General features: G+C 37.1%; 1 protein-coding gene across 4 annotated transcripts in view; it reads right to left on the reverse strand.

Annotated features, from left to right (window-relative positions):
- The window catches only part of Gnf1 (germ line transcription factor 1), a 397,251-nt gene that overhangs the window by 213,740 nt on the left and 165,229 nt on the right, over positions 1-18,282 (reverse strand). For all 4 annotated transcript variants that reach the window (XM_090376044.1, XM_090376043.1, XM_090376042.1 and 1 more), the window contains one exon: positions 6,833-7,057. In XM_090376044.1, coding sequence (XP_090232170.1) covers positions 6,833-7,057 — 225 coding nt within the window. The remainder of the gene's footprint in view (positions 1-6,832; positions 7,058-18,282) is intronic.

Below are 18,282 nucleotides of genomic sequence, written 5' to 3' on the forward strand. Positions count from 1 at the left end.
AGACCCATAACTAATTCCCACTGCATTTGCGATGAAATGAATTGTCACACGTCTGTCATTCATCATCAGCTGCTCAACCTTTGCAACCGTCTCACCGTCTGTGGATGTTGATGGCCTGCCTTCTCTTGGCTCGTCAAAGACAGTTGTACAACCGTACTGGAGCTCCCGTTTCCACTTTTTTACAGTGGTCACAGGATGGACAATTCTGCCTATACACAGCTTTCATTTCTTCGTCAATTTCCTGAGCTTTCTTTCCCTGCAAATGCAGGAACTTGATCACTGTTCGATACTCCACTTTGTCAACCATAGCCTCCTTCCTCAGATTCTGGGCTCTACCTCTGGTGTACAATCACCTACAAGAATGAAATTTCACAGGTTAGTTATTGAATATGTAGATAACTTACATTAAAAATGGCATCTTCCTACTGATTTTTTATCTAGGTCAGGGTACGAAATTTTTGATACCCCATCCTAAGTTAACAAGAATTTTAAAGCAATATTCCTGAGGAGTTTTGATTTGAGACTGCCAAGTTGAATTACTAATTACTAAAAATTAGTGTATACTAATTTTTGTAAAAGCACAGGACCTCTGCTTTTTAATGCATGTTGTACTTTTTTATGGTAATCCTATAAAAATACCACAGACAGGTAACTGTCAATAGAAAAAACTTCTTCACATGTTTTCAGTTCTGTATATTATATTTTTAGGAAATACATATGTGGATATGTTGTACAGATCATTAATGGATGCCTGTTAGTGTACATCTTCTGATGTTGATTTTGCAGCCTGCATTATACTTCTTTCATTGAAAGAAATATAGTATAATGCTTTCATTTTCATTGAAAAAAAGTATAATTCTTCCATTGCCCTCACAATGTATTCATGGCTAGCACCATGAACAGGTTAAGGCAGATCACCTTCCTCAGGCATTATGGATGGGAGGGGTTTGCCTAGAACTGGAGTGCAGGGGAAGGCAGCCTAGCCCAATGAGTGTTTTCCGCAGGGCCAGCGCTGACTTTTGACACCTGATCAAGGGTCAGTAAGCCAGAAGACAGTTGGCATGGGGGAAGAAATAGTTAATGGGGGTTTTTATTTTAGCACCAAAGCAACTAGGCATTTGTATATAATGGCTGTAAACTGCATGTATTCTGTTGTCTCACAGCCTTGTTTGATTGATAAAAAAAAAAGGGGGAGTTAAAAGACAAAAGAAACCCTGCACCACCCCATAAAAATTCCTCCATTCTTGATGGAATTCAAACCAAGTCATTTTTTCACATGGCATGAAAAGACAGTTTTCATAAGCACCACACTAATGCTACTCAGGAGGCTGTCAACAAAGTCCATTGTGATCAGAGATGAAGAAATTTCTGTCTGTTGAAACCCATGTTATTCTAGTAGCATAGACTAGCTGAGAAGTTAGAAGCCTACTGACACAGAAACTAGAAGATAGAGGAAAAACAAACAAACAAAGTAAACATTGGTTGTGAAGGCAGTTTCTTCCTTTGGCAACCCTCAGCCGATCCATGCTACTAGAACAGCATCAGCTTCAGCAGCCATACATTTAAAAAAAAAAAAAAAATCCCACAATGATCATCTTTAAGGGCACAAAAGGTGATATAGTTGTACATGTTGACACTAATGATATTAAGAGTAGGAGACCAGCGGAATTACTTAACAAGTACAGATCACTGTTGAAAGAAAGCCATGAATTAGGGTTGAATTTGAAAGACACGATAGGAGGGAGTATATGATGAGAGCCTTGTCGATCAATTCAGCTCTGGAAAGATTGTGCAAGGCTCAAGGGATAGAATTTTTTTCAGCCTGCTCTGCACTTGTTAACAGGAGAGACCGCTTCTACAGGCATGGGATACACTAAAATAGAAAGGGTGCAAGAATATTTACTGATGCTATTGAGGCAGTGTTCGGTGGGTCAGAAAACTGCTAGCTTGGGGGGGATACAAGGACTAATAGATTAACTGAGCCACTGGCAGAGGTGAAAGTGATTCTTGCACTGCTTCTATCGGAATGAGCAGCAGCCTGGAAAACAAGATGCAGGGTATTTCAGAGATGGCTGGGAGTCATTGCGGTACAAGTAAACACATGGGTTATGTTAGGATAGCTAAGAATAGGAACAGGTGCATGTATACTTGCATATACACCAATGATAGGAGTTTGGTAAATAAATTTGATGAATTTGAGGTATTGCTCAAAACATCAAAGGCAGATATTATTTGGATATCAGAGATGTGGTGTCACACAGATATAAGGAATGCAGAACTGAAATTTGGGGAGTACAACGTCTACAGAAAGGACAGACAGGATAGGAAGGGAGGAGGGGTTATGCTATTAGTTAAGAAACACATAAAATACAAGGAAGTGAAGCCAGTCGACATCGCTGGACAGTGCAGTGTCGAGTCAGTTTGGTGTGACATAAGCATTGGGAGATCAAAATTGAGAGTAGGAGTGTGCAACAGGCCTAATGACTCTGATGAGTATAATAAGAAACTCTACAGGGAAACAGAGTGGGCCAGTAAATCAGAGGGTCTTATAATGGGTGATTTTAATTTCCCAGATATTGACTGGAATTTGTGGGTTGGTCACTCACACACTAGCAAGGCTTTTGTGGATTTATTGCATGATTGTTTTCTACATCAGCATGTTCGGAAGGCAACAAGAGGGAATAATAGTCTTGATCTGATTATCAGTAGTGATTCTTCACGCATTAAGAATCTGCAGATAAATGCTTGATAGATCTTTGTAAATTTTATCGTATGGAACTAAGCATTTTTGAAATTCCCTTTTGAACTCTGGGCTCCTTTCAGTCAAAGAATCTGCATTCAAAAAATAAGATTCTAATTGCTCAGCTAACTTTATGCCTTCCCATATGCTTTTTAATGTAAAATTTGGAACTTCAGAATTTTCATCTGCATTCTGAATTGATTTGTTTTACCTCAGAGCCCATTTCCACCACAACCACTTCGCCAGCCTCTTTTCTCTACCAGTAATTCTTGAACATCCTCAGTAGTCATATCATCAAAACGACTTAGCAAGTTCTACTATTGCACTGATTCCATTTTCTGCTGGTTCGAGCATATTTCTTGAATGAACTGACTCTGGCCATACATAACATGCATTTAATAATTGATGGTTTTACTTCTTTGAATGATAAAGCTATAATTCCGATAAAGTTCACATTGAGAAATGTTTCCATGCCTCCATTACTTCAATAGATTCGGAATCACTTTTTTCCAAAATCCATTCTAATTTTCTGATGTAATGAGTTTTAAAGGTAGATGTAATGTCTTTATCTGATGGCTGAATTAAAGTAGTTGCAATAGGAGGTAGGAACATTACTTCAACGTTTGGATGACTTAAATCTTTTGGATGGGTTGGGGCATTATCCAATAGTAATAAAACTTTGAAATATAAATTTTTCCACATGTTCAACAAGCACAGTACCTAACACGGGGATTTCCCAATAATTTTTTTTGCATAATGACTAATAGCGAATCAACAGCAGGAATTCATAAAAAAGAACGAAACGTTTAAAAATTACATTAAACATAATAGAAGGGTTTCCCTTGCACAAAAGCTCAAAAATACTGTGTTACGCAAGGTTTGCCGTAATTCTTTAACTGTGTAAGAGCAAAACCATATTATAAAAGTATAGTGCTGTGCGAGGATTGCCATAATTTATCACTGTTAGAGCAAACCGTGTTGTAGAAGTACTGTGTTATACTGTGTCTGTATATGAAAAGATACTTCAAAAATCATAGCTTGATAAATTTTAACTTGAATGCAGCCACTCCCTGACTTATGTAAGGGTTGTGTTCCGCAGAACTCTATATAAGTTGGAATTTCCCTAAATGCTTATGCAGCACTCACAACTATGCATGCTGAATTTGATTGAAGCAAAAAAGAAGTGTTCGACGAATATGTAAATAGAATTATTTATTAAATTTTTTTATGTCATGCACAGGAAAAATTACAAAAGTGTACAAAATTACAAAAAGAGAGAGGAGACAGGCATAACATCAGCAAGTTTTACCTTTTGAGCCTCCTTGCCAGAATTAACTCTCCAGCTGATAAGCACGCTGCTGCAGAAGTTGAGGGCTGTGGAGATTTAGGAGGGGTTATTGACAACGCATCACAAAATTTCTCTGCAGCTGCAGAATCGGCACTGGCGACTTCACCGCATACTTTAATGTTTTGTAAACCAGAGCGATGCTTGAACCTATTAAACCACCAGTTGCTTACCATGAATTTGGCTTGGGGTTTGTGTACTTATCCTTAATATCTTCATCTTGCTTTTGCTTGAATGGCCATTGGACTCAGGGGCACTTGCTTCTGAATCTGATTTTCCATCCATATTATTAATAGCTTTTCCAGCTTCGATGTAGCAGATGAATGCTGTTTTGTGATCACTGTTGATCTTAAATGCATTGATCCTTTAAAATGTTCTTTTATATGCGCACTGTCTCTTAAAATAGTATTCACTACTGAAGCAGCAAGACCTAATTCCGTGCAATAGATGACAAACCGTGTCCTGCTTCGTACTTCTTAATTAATCATCTTCATTTCCTAGCACTGCCAGCACTTTCACTTTCTGTTGGTTTCCCTTCACCATTGTAATAAGTAAATAGAAATGAAGAGAAGATTCTGAAAATTTATTTGTTTTTTTTTTTATGATTGAAGATTTCAGTGAAGGGGAACTGTTTGTTGTTTGTTATTTGGTTTTTAGGAACATTAGCAACTAAGGCCATATTGTTCCGGGATATGCGGTGGTCATTCCCTGACCTTTCCGCATCCTCTGTATTTGGTGGTGACGGGCTCGAACCCTGGTCTAATCAAGAAGCGTGTGCTACGCACTGCTGCTCCTTCCCAACTGGCTACGGAGGCGCCTTGAAGGGGAACTCATTTCACCATAATACTGTAACGTAAAAACCCACAGAATTCAAGTTATAGGTATTATCACAAATGCAATAAGATCGAGTTTACTACCCATTTATAATAGACTGCACTAACAGAAAAGCCCAATAAACCAGAAAGTACAAATTGTTTTATTGTTTTATGGTAGTAACCTCCAGAAATGTACTTTAGTAGAAAAATATCCCAAAGGCATTCAAAATTTATTCTTATAACGGAACATATGATAACAATTAAAGTGTACTGCAATTTCCATTATAAAAATGACCTTTAAGAGTGATATATAGCTTAGTTATACAGCAAAAATTTCCACTTCTGAGGTCTTTTTATTATTATTATTTATTTTTTTTGTTAGTTGTTGGCACATTGGCTTCTGTGGCCATAATGCACCTCCCAAAGTTTCTGCATTTACTCTGATCCAAGCCCGAGGAGGGATTCAAACCCGCGGCCTTTGGGTTGTTCCGAGGTCTTGGAACGAATTAAAAAAAAAACACAAAAAAAAAACACACGTTGTGTTATTGAGTTCACATTACGATATTTTCATGATACCTCCATTTATTCCTACGGGACGCAAAATAAATGTCCACATTTTTTTAAGTTTGCACCAGCTGGCAAAAATTTATGTAAGCCGGGGAGTGCCTGTACTTTCATCAGTACATAACTTACATTTTATTCTTATATTAAAGTAAAGTCCATAAGTATTGGTTATTTGTTTAATTTAATTAGTTACTTCAGGAATTAAAGGAATATTTTGGTGACTACATAGAGTAGGGTGCCGCGTCACATTAGTGTGCCGCAAAATTTTCCAAGTGTGCCGCGAAATTTAGAAATTTCTTCTTCTATGACTACGTAGGTGTGCCGCGAAATTTTTCTTCTTTGGAAAATGTGCCACGAGAGTAAAAAGATTGAGAAACACTGCCCTACTCAATAGGCCTTTTAAAAAGGATACAAGTTTTGTTTTCAGCCCTACTCCTGGTTTTGAAATAATTAATGTAAAGAGTTTTTTGAAATAACAAACATATTGAATTATGATATATTATAACATGAAAAATTCATGCATACCTCTTGCAAAAGCTATATCTGCAAATTTTATTTCTATAATATTTTAGTGAAATGAAAATAAAGAAAATTAATGTCACAGTGCCAGAATATTTTAAAAATAAATTAATGGAATATAATATATATTCATTAAATACAATCATAACAAACCTTTAGCATAATGATAACAAACATGGAAATTCAGATGTAAATTTGAGGACAAAGAATGGGCTGGGGTTGTTGCTTTTTAACTTATAGTCAATGTTACTGATGACTTCTGATGAAAGAAAGAATAAAACATTATGTGGACTACAGTGAATAAAAACACTTGGATTTAGATGTCTGCATTTTGAAGCATATATCAATGTGCACTGCATTATCACTGTCAGTTATACGGTACTTGCATAATAGAAATGCAAGAAAGTTTAACAAACCAAGTGACATTTTCATTACTTGATGTCATGGCATTATTGGAAAGTGTCACTGCTGCAGAATGGCAGCCAAAATTGGATTTGAGAGTAAAACTAGATGGCATAATTTTAAAATAATTGTGCCATCTAGTTCATTTCATTTCATTGTGCCATGAAATTTTCTGAAGGGAACTTTATTACGGCCATTTTATTTAAATGGCTAACAATAAAGAAAAGCTATGGATATTTTGCTTGCTTTTACTGTTGAAAGCTATACTGGAACCACAAAATTATTTGTCCGTGACGAGCAGATTATTGGTGCCTTGCTCAAACTGAAAATCAATAGGTAATAAAATAACCAAGAAAGTTACACTTTTTTTATGTGTATGATTTATTTTAAATAAGCCAACCAAATTAGAATTCGCTTTGTACATAATTTATAAGAAAATGAACCAACCTCACAATCTTTTATTTTTTTCCCCTTTCCTTTTGATCCTTTCATTTCACTTTCACTGATACTGCTATTCTGCTTTTCATCAACATGAGGAACCTTTTTATTAACTCTTTCCAAGTTTTCTGAAGAATTTCCAGGGCAACTCTTCTCTGCAGCATTTTTACTTTTACTTCTGATTAAATCTAAAAATCCATCTTCATCAAGCTGTTTGATGCCTAATTTATCAGCCTGGAGAAAGAAAAAAAGGGGAAGGGGAGAGGGAGGGGAGGATATATATATTTTATTGTAATTCTAAATTTTAGCTTGAAATGGAAAATACAGAAACATTACACTGAGTTGGCTTTGTATTAGTGACATCTACCTAATACCTGGTGGAGCCACCTTTTGCCAGCAGTGCAGCCCATACACATCTTGGCATACTCTCAATAAGGTGTTGCAGAGTGTCCTATGACAGTACTAACCATACATTGCAAAATGTAACCAGTAATGCCCACACATTGTTAGGTGGATGGCAACAGCATTGCATATCCTTTTCCAGTAGGTCCCAAACATGCACATATGGCAGAAATCAGGTGGGTTGGGCAACCATGGAAGGACAGGGAATTCACTGTCACGTTCCTGAAACCAGTTGGCAACTTGACAGACCATACAACATGGTGCACTGTCAACATGAAGGATAGTACTTGGTTGGCAATGACAGAAAGGTAGGAATACCTATCAAGCCACTGATTAATGGGATAAGAGAACCCAGGACATGCCATGAAATAGTCCACAACACAACAACAGTCTCCAGCATGCTGAACACAAAAAAAAATGTATCCAGGTGCCATGACCTCTTGCTGCTTTCTCCAAATGAGGATATGTCCTGAATACACTGAATCAATCTCTAGCAGCTTGATTGTTGCTATAATATTAATTTATTTCAACTACATGTTATTTAATTTAGGAAAAAAAAATAAAGGTGGGGAGCTAAATATTAAGGCAGTGGTTCTTAAACTTTGCAATACCATGAATGCCCCTACCACAAAATGATAAATCAATTTCTGTGATCCCTTCCCATCCTTATGAATAAAATTAATCATTTCATTTGGGTTAGAGATGGACAAGAAATAAAAATACAAATGAATATCAATATCCAATCTTTTTTGATTATCTGCACTATGTTGCATATTTACAATACAGTGCTGCAAAAATAGTTCATTTCATTCAACGTGCAATCTTACAAAATATTTGTTTTTATTACAGCACAGACCAACACCATATTTGTTACAAACGGCAATTCTGCACACAAGATAGAAGGAAGTATACGATGAGAGCTTTGTCAATCAATTCGACCCTGGAATAGAATTTTTCTCAGTGTGGTCTGTGCTTGTTAACAGGAGAGACTGTTTCTACAAGGATGGGATACACTTCAATAGAAAGAGAGCAAGGATATTTGCAGACACTATCAATGCAGTGTGAGATAGGTCAGAAAACTGCTAGCTTGGGGGGGATACACAGATTAACAGATAAACAGTAACTGCTAGCAGAGGTGAAAGTTATTGTTATTGTTGTTAGGTTTTTAGGAGCATTAGCAACTAAGGCCATATTGCTCCGAGAATATGCGGTGGTCATTCCTTGACCTTTCCGCATCCTCCGTATTTGGTGGTGACGGACTCGAACCCCGGTCTAATCAAGAAGCGTGTGCTATGCACTGCTGCTCCTTCCCACCTGGCTAGGGAGGCGCCTGAGGTGAAAGTGATTCTTGCACTGTTTCTATTGGAATGAGCTGCAGCATGGAAAACAAGGTACTAGGAATTTCAAGGACTGCTGGGAGTAATCACTGAACAAGTGAGCTGTAGGATAACTAAATAAGAACAGGTGCATGTATACTTGCGTGTAAACCAATGCTAGGAGTTTAGTAAGTAAATTCGATGAATTTGAGGTGTTGGTCAAAACAACAGAGGCAGATATTGTTGGGATATGAGAGACGTGGTGTCACACAGATATAAGGAATGCAAAACTGGAATTTGGAGAGTACAATGTGTACAGAAAGGACAGACAGGATAGGAAGGGAAGAGGGAGTTACGCTATTAGTTAAGAAACACATAAAATCTAAGGAAGTGTATCCAGTTGACATGGGTGGACAGTGCAATGTTGAGCTATTTTGGTGTGAGATAAGCACTGGGAAAACAAAATTGAGAGTAGGAGTGTGTTATAGTCCTCCCACAGGCGGATCCAGAAAAGAAAAAAAAAAAAAAAAAAAGAGGTACACCATTTGTAACATGGGGGACACCATTTTGTGCCTCGTTTGTGCACAAACAAGGCACAAAATAATGCACAGCACAAAACAAATACGACACTCGAACGTAACGCGACTGACGGACATAAGGCACACAATAAACTCTGAATTATTTTGAAGTAAACATTATGCATGACCAAACTGCGTGACCTCGAACTAGAAAGGTGATCACATCAGCATCAGTGTTGCCAACTGTAGTCAGTTGAAAATAGCTGAGCCACAATGAAAAAATAGATAAAATCTTATGTTAATAATGGGGGGGAAGGGGAAGAATTGTTTTTTTTTGTTTCTAAAGGGAATTTAAACGATTGGTGTATATTCTCAGAAAAATGACAGGGGCATGTGTCCCTACCCTGAATCCCCTACCCGGTGCCTATGTATTGGGCTAATAACTCTGATGAGTACAATGAATAGCTGTATAGAGAAACAGAGTGGGCCAGTAAATCAGATTGTCTTATAATGGAGGATTTTAACTTCTCAGATATTGACTGGAACTTGGAGATTGGTCACTCGCACACCAGCAAGGCTTTTGTGAATTTATTGGGTGATTGTTCTCTAAAGCAGCATATTTGAGGGAATAATACTCTTGATCTGATTATCAGCAGTGATTTTTCATGCATTAAGAATCTGCAGATAAAGAACAACTAGGTGGCAGTGATCACAGTGTGCTGATGCGGGATTTACTCAATGATGTAACTACCATCCATCAGGGGTAAAGGTAAGGATCTTTGCTTTCGTAAAGGTCACTACGGTCGTCTGAAACAGTTTTTAACTTCTATGCAGTGTAGCCAACTGATGATGTTACCAAGCGCAAATTCTAAATGTGAAGCATTCAAAGAATTAATTTTGGAAACTAACTTTTCATGCCAACTGTGAAATACTGTTCAAGGTTTAGGCCCAAATGGATGTCAGATGAATTTGTGACAGAAAAGAAAAATGCATGGGATGCATATAAATCATCAAGTGAGACAGAGCCTATGGTAGACCAAACTGTCTTACAAGTCACAAATAAGACTCAGGTAGCGATAACTCAATGCAAGACACATCAACAGTTACATCAATTCCCCTCAGTCACCTTATGAAAGGAAAAGACACAAAACTTACTATTGTAAGTCATCTAGAAGATGAAAGCTGAATCATGATTGATCTGACAGCTATAATGAATGTTCACTGAATGTTTTAGCTACAACGAATGCAATTTACATCTACATTCACATGAGGAGTTATTCAGGGAGGGGAATGCCAGACGTTTATCAAACTCTGGCAGGGGGCTAAAATTTTATAATAACTGAGAGCAAAGTGGATAAGAAATTGTTGAAGTAAAACATAAGAAAGGCACCTGGGGTAGATGGGATCTATCCAGTTATATTAAAGGAGGTAGCAAAGGAAGTAAGGAAACCCACAGCCATAATTATGAGAGCTTCCTGGGACTCAGGGGAGTTCCCCCATGCACTGGAGTTGTGCAAATGTGAACCCAATTCACAAAGGGGAATCAGAGGGTGACACAAGCAATTACAGACCTGTTAGTTTAACCTCTATTCTGGGGAAATTAATGGAGGCACTGGTTAAAGAAGCATTGCAGGATCATCTAGACAAGACTTCAGTTATAGCTCGGACACAGCATGGGTTTGTTAAGGAGAAGTCTCGTCTGACTAATTTGTTTGGATACAATGATGTGGCCACAAAGGAACTGGATTCAGAAAATAATTCTGATATCATATACTTGGATTTTAGGAAAGCTTTTGATACTGTTGCACATGGAAGACTATTGCATAAATTGGAGAAGTATGTCATTCAGGTCAAATTGCTGCTATGGAAAAAGGGATGGTTGAGTGGGAGAAGACAGAGTGGTAATCAATGGACACTGCTCTTCGTGGATTAATGTTATTAATAGGGTCCCCCAGGGTTACATGTTGGGCACATTGTTGTTTTTAGTATTTATCAATAATATTGATGAAGGTTGGTAGAGTATTAATGACAGTGTGCTACTGCAACAGGATCTAGAAAAGTTGAGAAGATGAACTGAGAGGTGGCAACTGAAGTTTAACATTGTCAAAAGTACTGCATATGGGTAGCAGTAACACCAGAGTAACATATCAACTGTGTGATGTTACACTAAGGGTGGTAGAGAATGAAAAAGACCCGGGGATAATTGTTCAGTCAGATATGAAGTTTTCTGAACAGTGTAGACAGTCTGCAAGAATAGCTCATGGTGTCTTGTCAATGATATATAGGAATAAGCACGTGATTATCCCCTTGCATAAGGCAGTGGTCAGGCCACACCTTGAGTACTGCATACATGTCTGGAGGCCTCATTTTAGGAAGGATGTAGAGCAGCTAGAATGAGTACAGAGAAGGGCAACAAGATTAGTGAGGGGAATATAGGGTTGCTCTTACGAAAAGAGGCTTAAGTTCTGCAAATTTCAGCATCTGGAGATTAGGCACCTGCAAGGTGATCTAACTGAGGTGTATAAGGCCTTGAATGGTTTGAGCAAGCTCGATGCTGATGGGATTCTTCCTCTTGCCCAGATTAGTGGCCTGAGGGGATATAAATTCAAATTGAGGAAAGACAGTTGTAGAATAGATGTGTGGAATTTTAACTTTAGCCAGCGGGTGGTGATTGCTGGAACAAACTTCCATCTGTAGTTGTAGAAGTTGACAGCTTAAATAATTTCAAGACAGAACTAGATAAATATTTGAATTTAATGGATGGGTGAAATGGAAAGGTTTTTTTTTTTTTTTTTTGGCCGATACTATATAAGCTTACTTTCTTGTATCATACTAATGCTAATATACTAAATAAAGAAAGGATGTTTTCTTTTCAGTGTTCTTACTTTAATATTTTAAGCACAGAACCATTTGAAGTAAATAAATGAGAAAAAGACACTGGAAAACAAAACTTTTTCTTTGGAAGGAGCACTATAAATGACTGAGAAAATCAATTGTCACTATTGCTTGGCACTCAAGGCCATCTGCAAGAGTAGCTCATTATGTCTGATATATTTTTTGTAACTAGGTATCCAGTTTTCTCTCTCTGACCGCTCACTCTGGGTGATGGTAGATGCTGTCTATTTTCTAACGTTTCCACTAATCCTGGTGTGTCCCAAGATACAGTTCTTTCTCCCATTGTTTTCCTCTTGTTTATTAATGACCTCCTTCCATTTATGGGAAATCCTATCCATAGTTTTGCTGATGACACACATTGCATTCCACCTTCTAATTTGAGAAACCTTGCCCTGCACAAACAGCATTAACTTCTCAAATATGCACTACCAGTTCCTTAAATGTTGATCTCCAGGTAATTCTCCCGTGGGGCAAAGATAACTTAGTTAATTTCAGTACTTCTAAAACTCAGTCCTGTCTTATATCTTGCAAAAAGGATTCTTCTGCTCCTATGCTTGCCTCTGACAACATTAAGATTTCTAGACATGATCTCATATCTATATTAGGGATTACTCAGACATCTACTCTCTCTCTCTCTCTCTCTCTCTCTCACTCTCTCTCTCTCTCTCTCTCTCTCTCTCGGTATAAGCACAATCCAAATATTGCTTCCTCTAAAAGAAATCGGGTTTTCTCTTTTGCTGTCATTGTTACTTTTCTTTCACACAGCAACTTACTCTGCACAAATATTAAATCTGCTCTACCTTGGAATATTGTTACCACATCTGAGGCGGTGGCCCCAAAACCTCTCTCAGGCTTCTAGACTATTCAAAAGAGAGCGGTTAGGTTAATTAATGACCCATCTCTAACAGAGTCTCTCCACTTTATTTCTCATAAACATTCTATTTCTGCTGCATGCCTGTTCTATAGATACTTCCACCCCTATAATTCCTGCTCCCGTATATTGGTCCGGTGGGGTGCGTCCACACCACAACTGGGTTCAGCAAGTTAATTCTATAATTTTTAATCTATGAAACTTGCTACAGCTGAAGCCAGAACTGTTTTCTTGAATTTTCCCACTTCAATTTTCAGAAATTTCTATTCAATTTCACATAAACAACAAAAATGTGACACCAATTATGCATTTTTTTAGGCCATTTTAATTTATTTTTCTAACCCTAGCTTAGGGCTTATGAAACATGATACTTGATTCGTTTGTTGATGTAGAGAGAGCAGGAATTTCTGTTTACAGAGAGGAGTAGATTTTCATAAACAACTTCGCTCTTCATGAGCAAAGTGTGGGAATCATATTACGTCAGTCCTCCGTACAGCTATATCGAGAAGGCAAAAAAAAGACAAACACAAGCTACTGTTAGTTTCCATAAGAAGCAATAAAGAGAAACAGTAGCAACAACTGCTTCTGAAAGGTGAAAAGATCATATTTCCTTTCTTAAATGTGTATTGCACCTACTAACAGAAAATCAAGGAAATTCATCTATTGGAAGCCACACTGCAAAATGGGAAAAACTGATAACACTGCAATGTACATTTGATAAAAAAAAAAGGTTTGCTTTATTGTAATTGTTTTTAGAGAATAATATCGGAACAGCAGTCTCCTGTTTGATTTTCTAACGAAACTTCAAGTAAATATTTCTATTTATACCTGAGTTATAAACTTCGAAAACTGGTGCATCAAAGAAAAAAAAAAATTATCCGCTATGAATAACAGTTTGTTTCTTGAAATGTGTATTCTTCACAAAACTGCAATATTTTCTAACAATAGAAAGCTAACAGATTACAGCTAATGGCTTCTCAAAAAGTATTGTTAGAAAATATTTGCTTGTTATGCTTTGATGTTATCACAAAGGAAGAAATTCTGTTTTAGTACAGAAGCCGAATAAATTCACCATCCATGGTCATATACTGTTCTGAGCTGCAATAAAAAGATATACCCTGCTGAAAAATAGATTTACTCCCCCCCTCTTGTTTTACTGTGGTTTTTGGCAATGTGCAATTTCATACAATCAAGTCGGTGACTGCTAAATGTGGCACTGTTTCTTGTATGCTCGCTCTATCTTGAGATCTCTGACTGTGCGGTCATCCCAGAATATAAACAGAAAATTTGTTCGTCGGAATGCTGCCCCACCAATGGCAACAATTATCAACTCTTTAACTGTCCTTCTAATTTTCAATGTGTTCAGATAAACTACTTTGGGAAAATTTTAAAGTGCTACTTCAATTAGGAGCAAAAACCGTTTCCCCCAACATAACAAATTACTTTAGGTACAATAAAGGACGACTACTAATGATTTTACTGGAAGGAAGTATCCACAATAAAACATCTGTAGAAGGCGAAAACATGTGGTCACTCAAAGGAAAGTAATCGTAATCATTTGCATTCAAGGACAAGCTATACAACGATGTTTGAAATGTATAATGCAATTCACTTGCTAATATTTCCAGAGGGATTATTGCAGATTTTTTCTCAAATGCGCACCAGACCAAAATCGGACTTATTAGTACTTCCGCATCCTAGGATGAACTGACTAATTAGAACTTCAGCATCTGTGATGAAACATCGTGTTCACCGATATTGCTGGCTATAGCAATAACATAAAGCAACAAAGCAAAACATTGTAACAGAGCTATAATGTAAAATATTGTTCTCTAAAACAATTGCAGTAAAGCAAAGTTGGTTTTTTTTTTTTTTTTTTTTTTTTTTAAATCAAATGCGCACCAGACTAATTAGAATTTTGGCATCCTAGGATGAAGCTGACTTAGCTACAATGCTATTTATTATTATTATTATTTTTTTATTTTTGTATGGGTGGCTCTCCTAGAACAAAAGTTCATCTCCTCCTCATTGCTCTGTTCAGTTTTTACAGACTGTCAAGGTAAGGCCAGTGTGTGTAGTGTAAAAAAAAAAAAAAAAAAAAAATCATCCCGCACATGAATATCCTATGCTGAATGAAGATAGATGAAAAGGAAGGCAAGAGAGAGAGAGAAAAAAAAGTTTTTCATCCTGCACGGGAGAAAGTGACAGGAAAGAAAAACTGTGTTTGGGAGCTTGTGTGTGTGTGTGTGTGTGTGTGTTCTGTAGTGTGATGTTGTGTTTTGGCCTTTTGGCTACCTGGAAGCAGTGATCACCTGGACGACTGCCTCCAGGTAGTCGTCCCTAGCAGAAGGAGGTCAAGGCCTCCCTACCATCTGTACGTCCTCTTCCTGGGGAACGAGTTTCCCAGGGAGGAAAGAAAAACTTGAATAAGATGAAGAGAGGGAAGGAGAAAGAAAGAGGAGGACTATCCCAGCCCAGGGAAGCCCCAATCTAGGATGGATTACTAGAACAACAACACAAGCAAAAAAAAAAAATAAATAAATAATAATAAATAAAATAAATGAAAAAAATAAATAAATAAAACATAGGGTGAGAGAGGAGCTGGCCTGGTCTGGGGAGCCCCAGCCTAATGCTAGGATGAAGCTGACTTATTAGAACTTCATCTGTGATGAAAGTTAGAGCTCTGGACCTTTGACAATCTCCTGGCCTTCTCCCCACCAAAAGGGTATTTTTATTTCTCTCTCTCCCTAGGGTCGGACTAGAAAGGGTGAAATCCCTCCCCTCAGGAGTTTTTCCCTCCAAATGAAAGGGAACTGGCAATTTCAGGAAAATGAACGCTGTTTTCCTTCATTCGGTAAACAGCTACTCTGTCAGTGCAAGAGAAGTGAAATTACATTGGAAGCTCAGAATGGAATTCAAGCATCCAAACATATGACACTTTATGGTGAATTTTTCAGGCATGTGTGAGATAATGAAAATTCAATTTTTCTCTTAATTTTTTGATTGTATCAAATGCATATCAAGGAAATATATTGAAGTATTCAGTAACAATTAGTTATAATTTCCCAATCCATCACTACGAGTAACGGATTGTTTTCACAATCTGTTACTCGTAGCATATATTTTTTTCCCGTTTGCACACCAGGTGAGATGCATGCAAAGTTCCTTTGACATCGGTACTAAGTACTGAACCTACAGTACTTAGTACGGTGTTTGGGCTGGAGGTTGAGAAGACGATGTTTGTTTGTTATTTAGGAGCAACTAAGGCCATATTGCTACGGGAATATGCAGTGGTCATTCCTTGACCTTTCCGCATTCTTCGTATTTGGTGATGACGGGCTCGAACCCTGGTCTAATCAAGAAGCATGTGCTACGCATGGTTGAGAAGACGAAAGAAGATCTTTGTTGACAATGGACTTGAACTTCTGTAGACTGTAATTTTCAGAAAGTTTATAACGCAGCTCTCAATAGAAATATTTGCTTGAAATTTCGTAAGAAGATCAAATATACATCCAGGAAACTGCTGTTCTGATATAGTCCTCTAAAAACAATTACAATAAAGCGAACTTTTTTTTATGAAATGCACACTGTAGATCAGTTTTACGACAGTTTTTTTTCCCTTCCGTTTCCACTGTGGCTTTCAATAGACGAATTTCCTTGATTTTTTGTTAGTAGATACAATACATATTGAAGAAAGGAAATACGATATTTTTGTTTTTCAAAAACAATTCATTGCAATTCTTTCATACAACAATTATGGAAAGCAGTAAGGCAAAATATCGTGACAGAGCAATGCAAAATATTGTTCGCAAGTAATGATGTTCAACTGTTTGTTTTCCAAGAAAGTTGCTTACATTTTTATTTTCTCCTTAGATCACCTTGGTAACGCTAATGACGTAAGCTTGACCAGTCAATTATATCTCCACGTGTGTTGATTCGTTTTAGCCAACGGTGCCGAGATGATGTGGAAAATTCAAACGAATGCTGTAACTCGTAATATAATCAAAAGGATCTGCTGCAGTTTTTGGAGATCATAATTTCATAAATTGATATGTGATCGTACATTTTTGCTATTTTCGAGTGAATTAATAGTTTTTGCTGCAAGTTAAAGGTAGGAAATCAAAGAATATATTTCTGTTTATGTATATTGGGAGTTTCAATTTTGTAAATTGAGTAGAAATTATGGATATTATTAGTTTTTTTTTTCAGGGAGGACAACTTTCAAGTTGGGGTTAAAAGTAGGCTTAAAAAGGGCCAGACTAAGTCAAGGTTAAAACCACTCCAAACATGTGCTGCAACCAGTCAACATCCTTTTACTATCCAACTTCAAACACACAGAATGAACTTTTCTACTTCCTCATTTATTCCTTCAATTTCCACTTTTTCTGGAACAATCTTCCTTCATATATATTTCCCAAGAATTAGAATCTACAGGAACTTTCATATTCTCAACCTTCATCCCACACATGGGACTAAATAGATTACATCTAATTCTTCATTGGTTATGTGACCATGTGGATCACTACCCCATGTATTCTATTCATACGTTTTTAGTAGGCATTGTGTTGGACATGGTCCTTAACTTTTTAAAAATTTTTTTTATAAAAACTATACCAATGGTTTTTAGTGTTTCAGTATCTCTCATATGCATGAAGCCTAACTGATAACTTGAAACATGAATCAATAACATATACACAACTAAAAATATTCATATTTCTAACGCATTTTAGTTACCTGGTAAGACTTGTGGATTTATTTGATGACCGTTTTCTACAGCAGCATGTTAGAGAGGCAACAAAAGAGGATAATACTCTTAATCTGTTTATCAGCAGTGATTCATCATGCATTAAGAATTTTCAGATAAAAGAACCACTAGGCGGCGGTTAACAGCATATTGACGTGGGATTTACTAAGAGATGTAACTACCATCAAGTGTAAAGGGAAAGGTTTTTGCTTTTATAAAGGTGACTACAGTGGTCTCAGACAAAATTTAAATGCATGGGATACATATAAATTATCAGGTAATACAGAAGCCTTAGAATATAATAAAATAGTCTGAAATCAAGTCACAAAGGACGTTAGGCAAGCCAAGACAGATTAAACAGCATCTTTAGATTCAGGAAAGGACTTTTGGACTGGAGATGTGCAAATGTATCCCAATTCACAAGGGGGGGGAGGAATTAAGGATGACATGAATAATTACAGACATGTAAGCTTAACTTCTGTTCCAGAGAAAATAATGAAGTCATTAGTTAAAGAAGCAATGCAGGATTATGCAGACAGGAGGGTAGTTATACTTCTGTAACAGCATGGTTTTTTTTAAGGGGAGACCTTGTCCGAACAATCTGATTGGATACTATAATGCAGTCACAAAGGAACTGAATGCAAAATATAATTTTAATATCATATACTTGTATACGGTTGCATATAAAAGACTGCTGTACAAATTGGAGCATT

Source organism: Mastigoproctus giganteus, chromosome 6 (genome assembly GCF_048544385.1).
Source record: "Mastigoproctus giganteus isolate SK-2022 chromosome 6, ASM4854438v1, whole genome shotgun sequence".
Lineage (NCBI taxonomy): Eukaryota > Metazoa > Arthropoda > Arachnida > Uropygi > Thelyphonidae > Mastigoproctus > Mastigoproctus giganteus.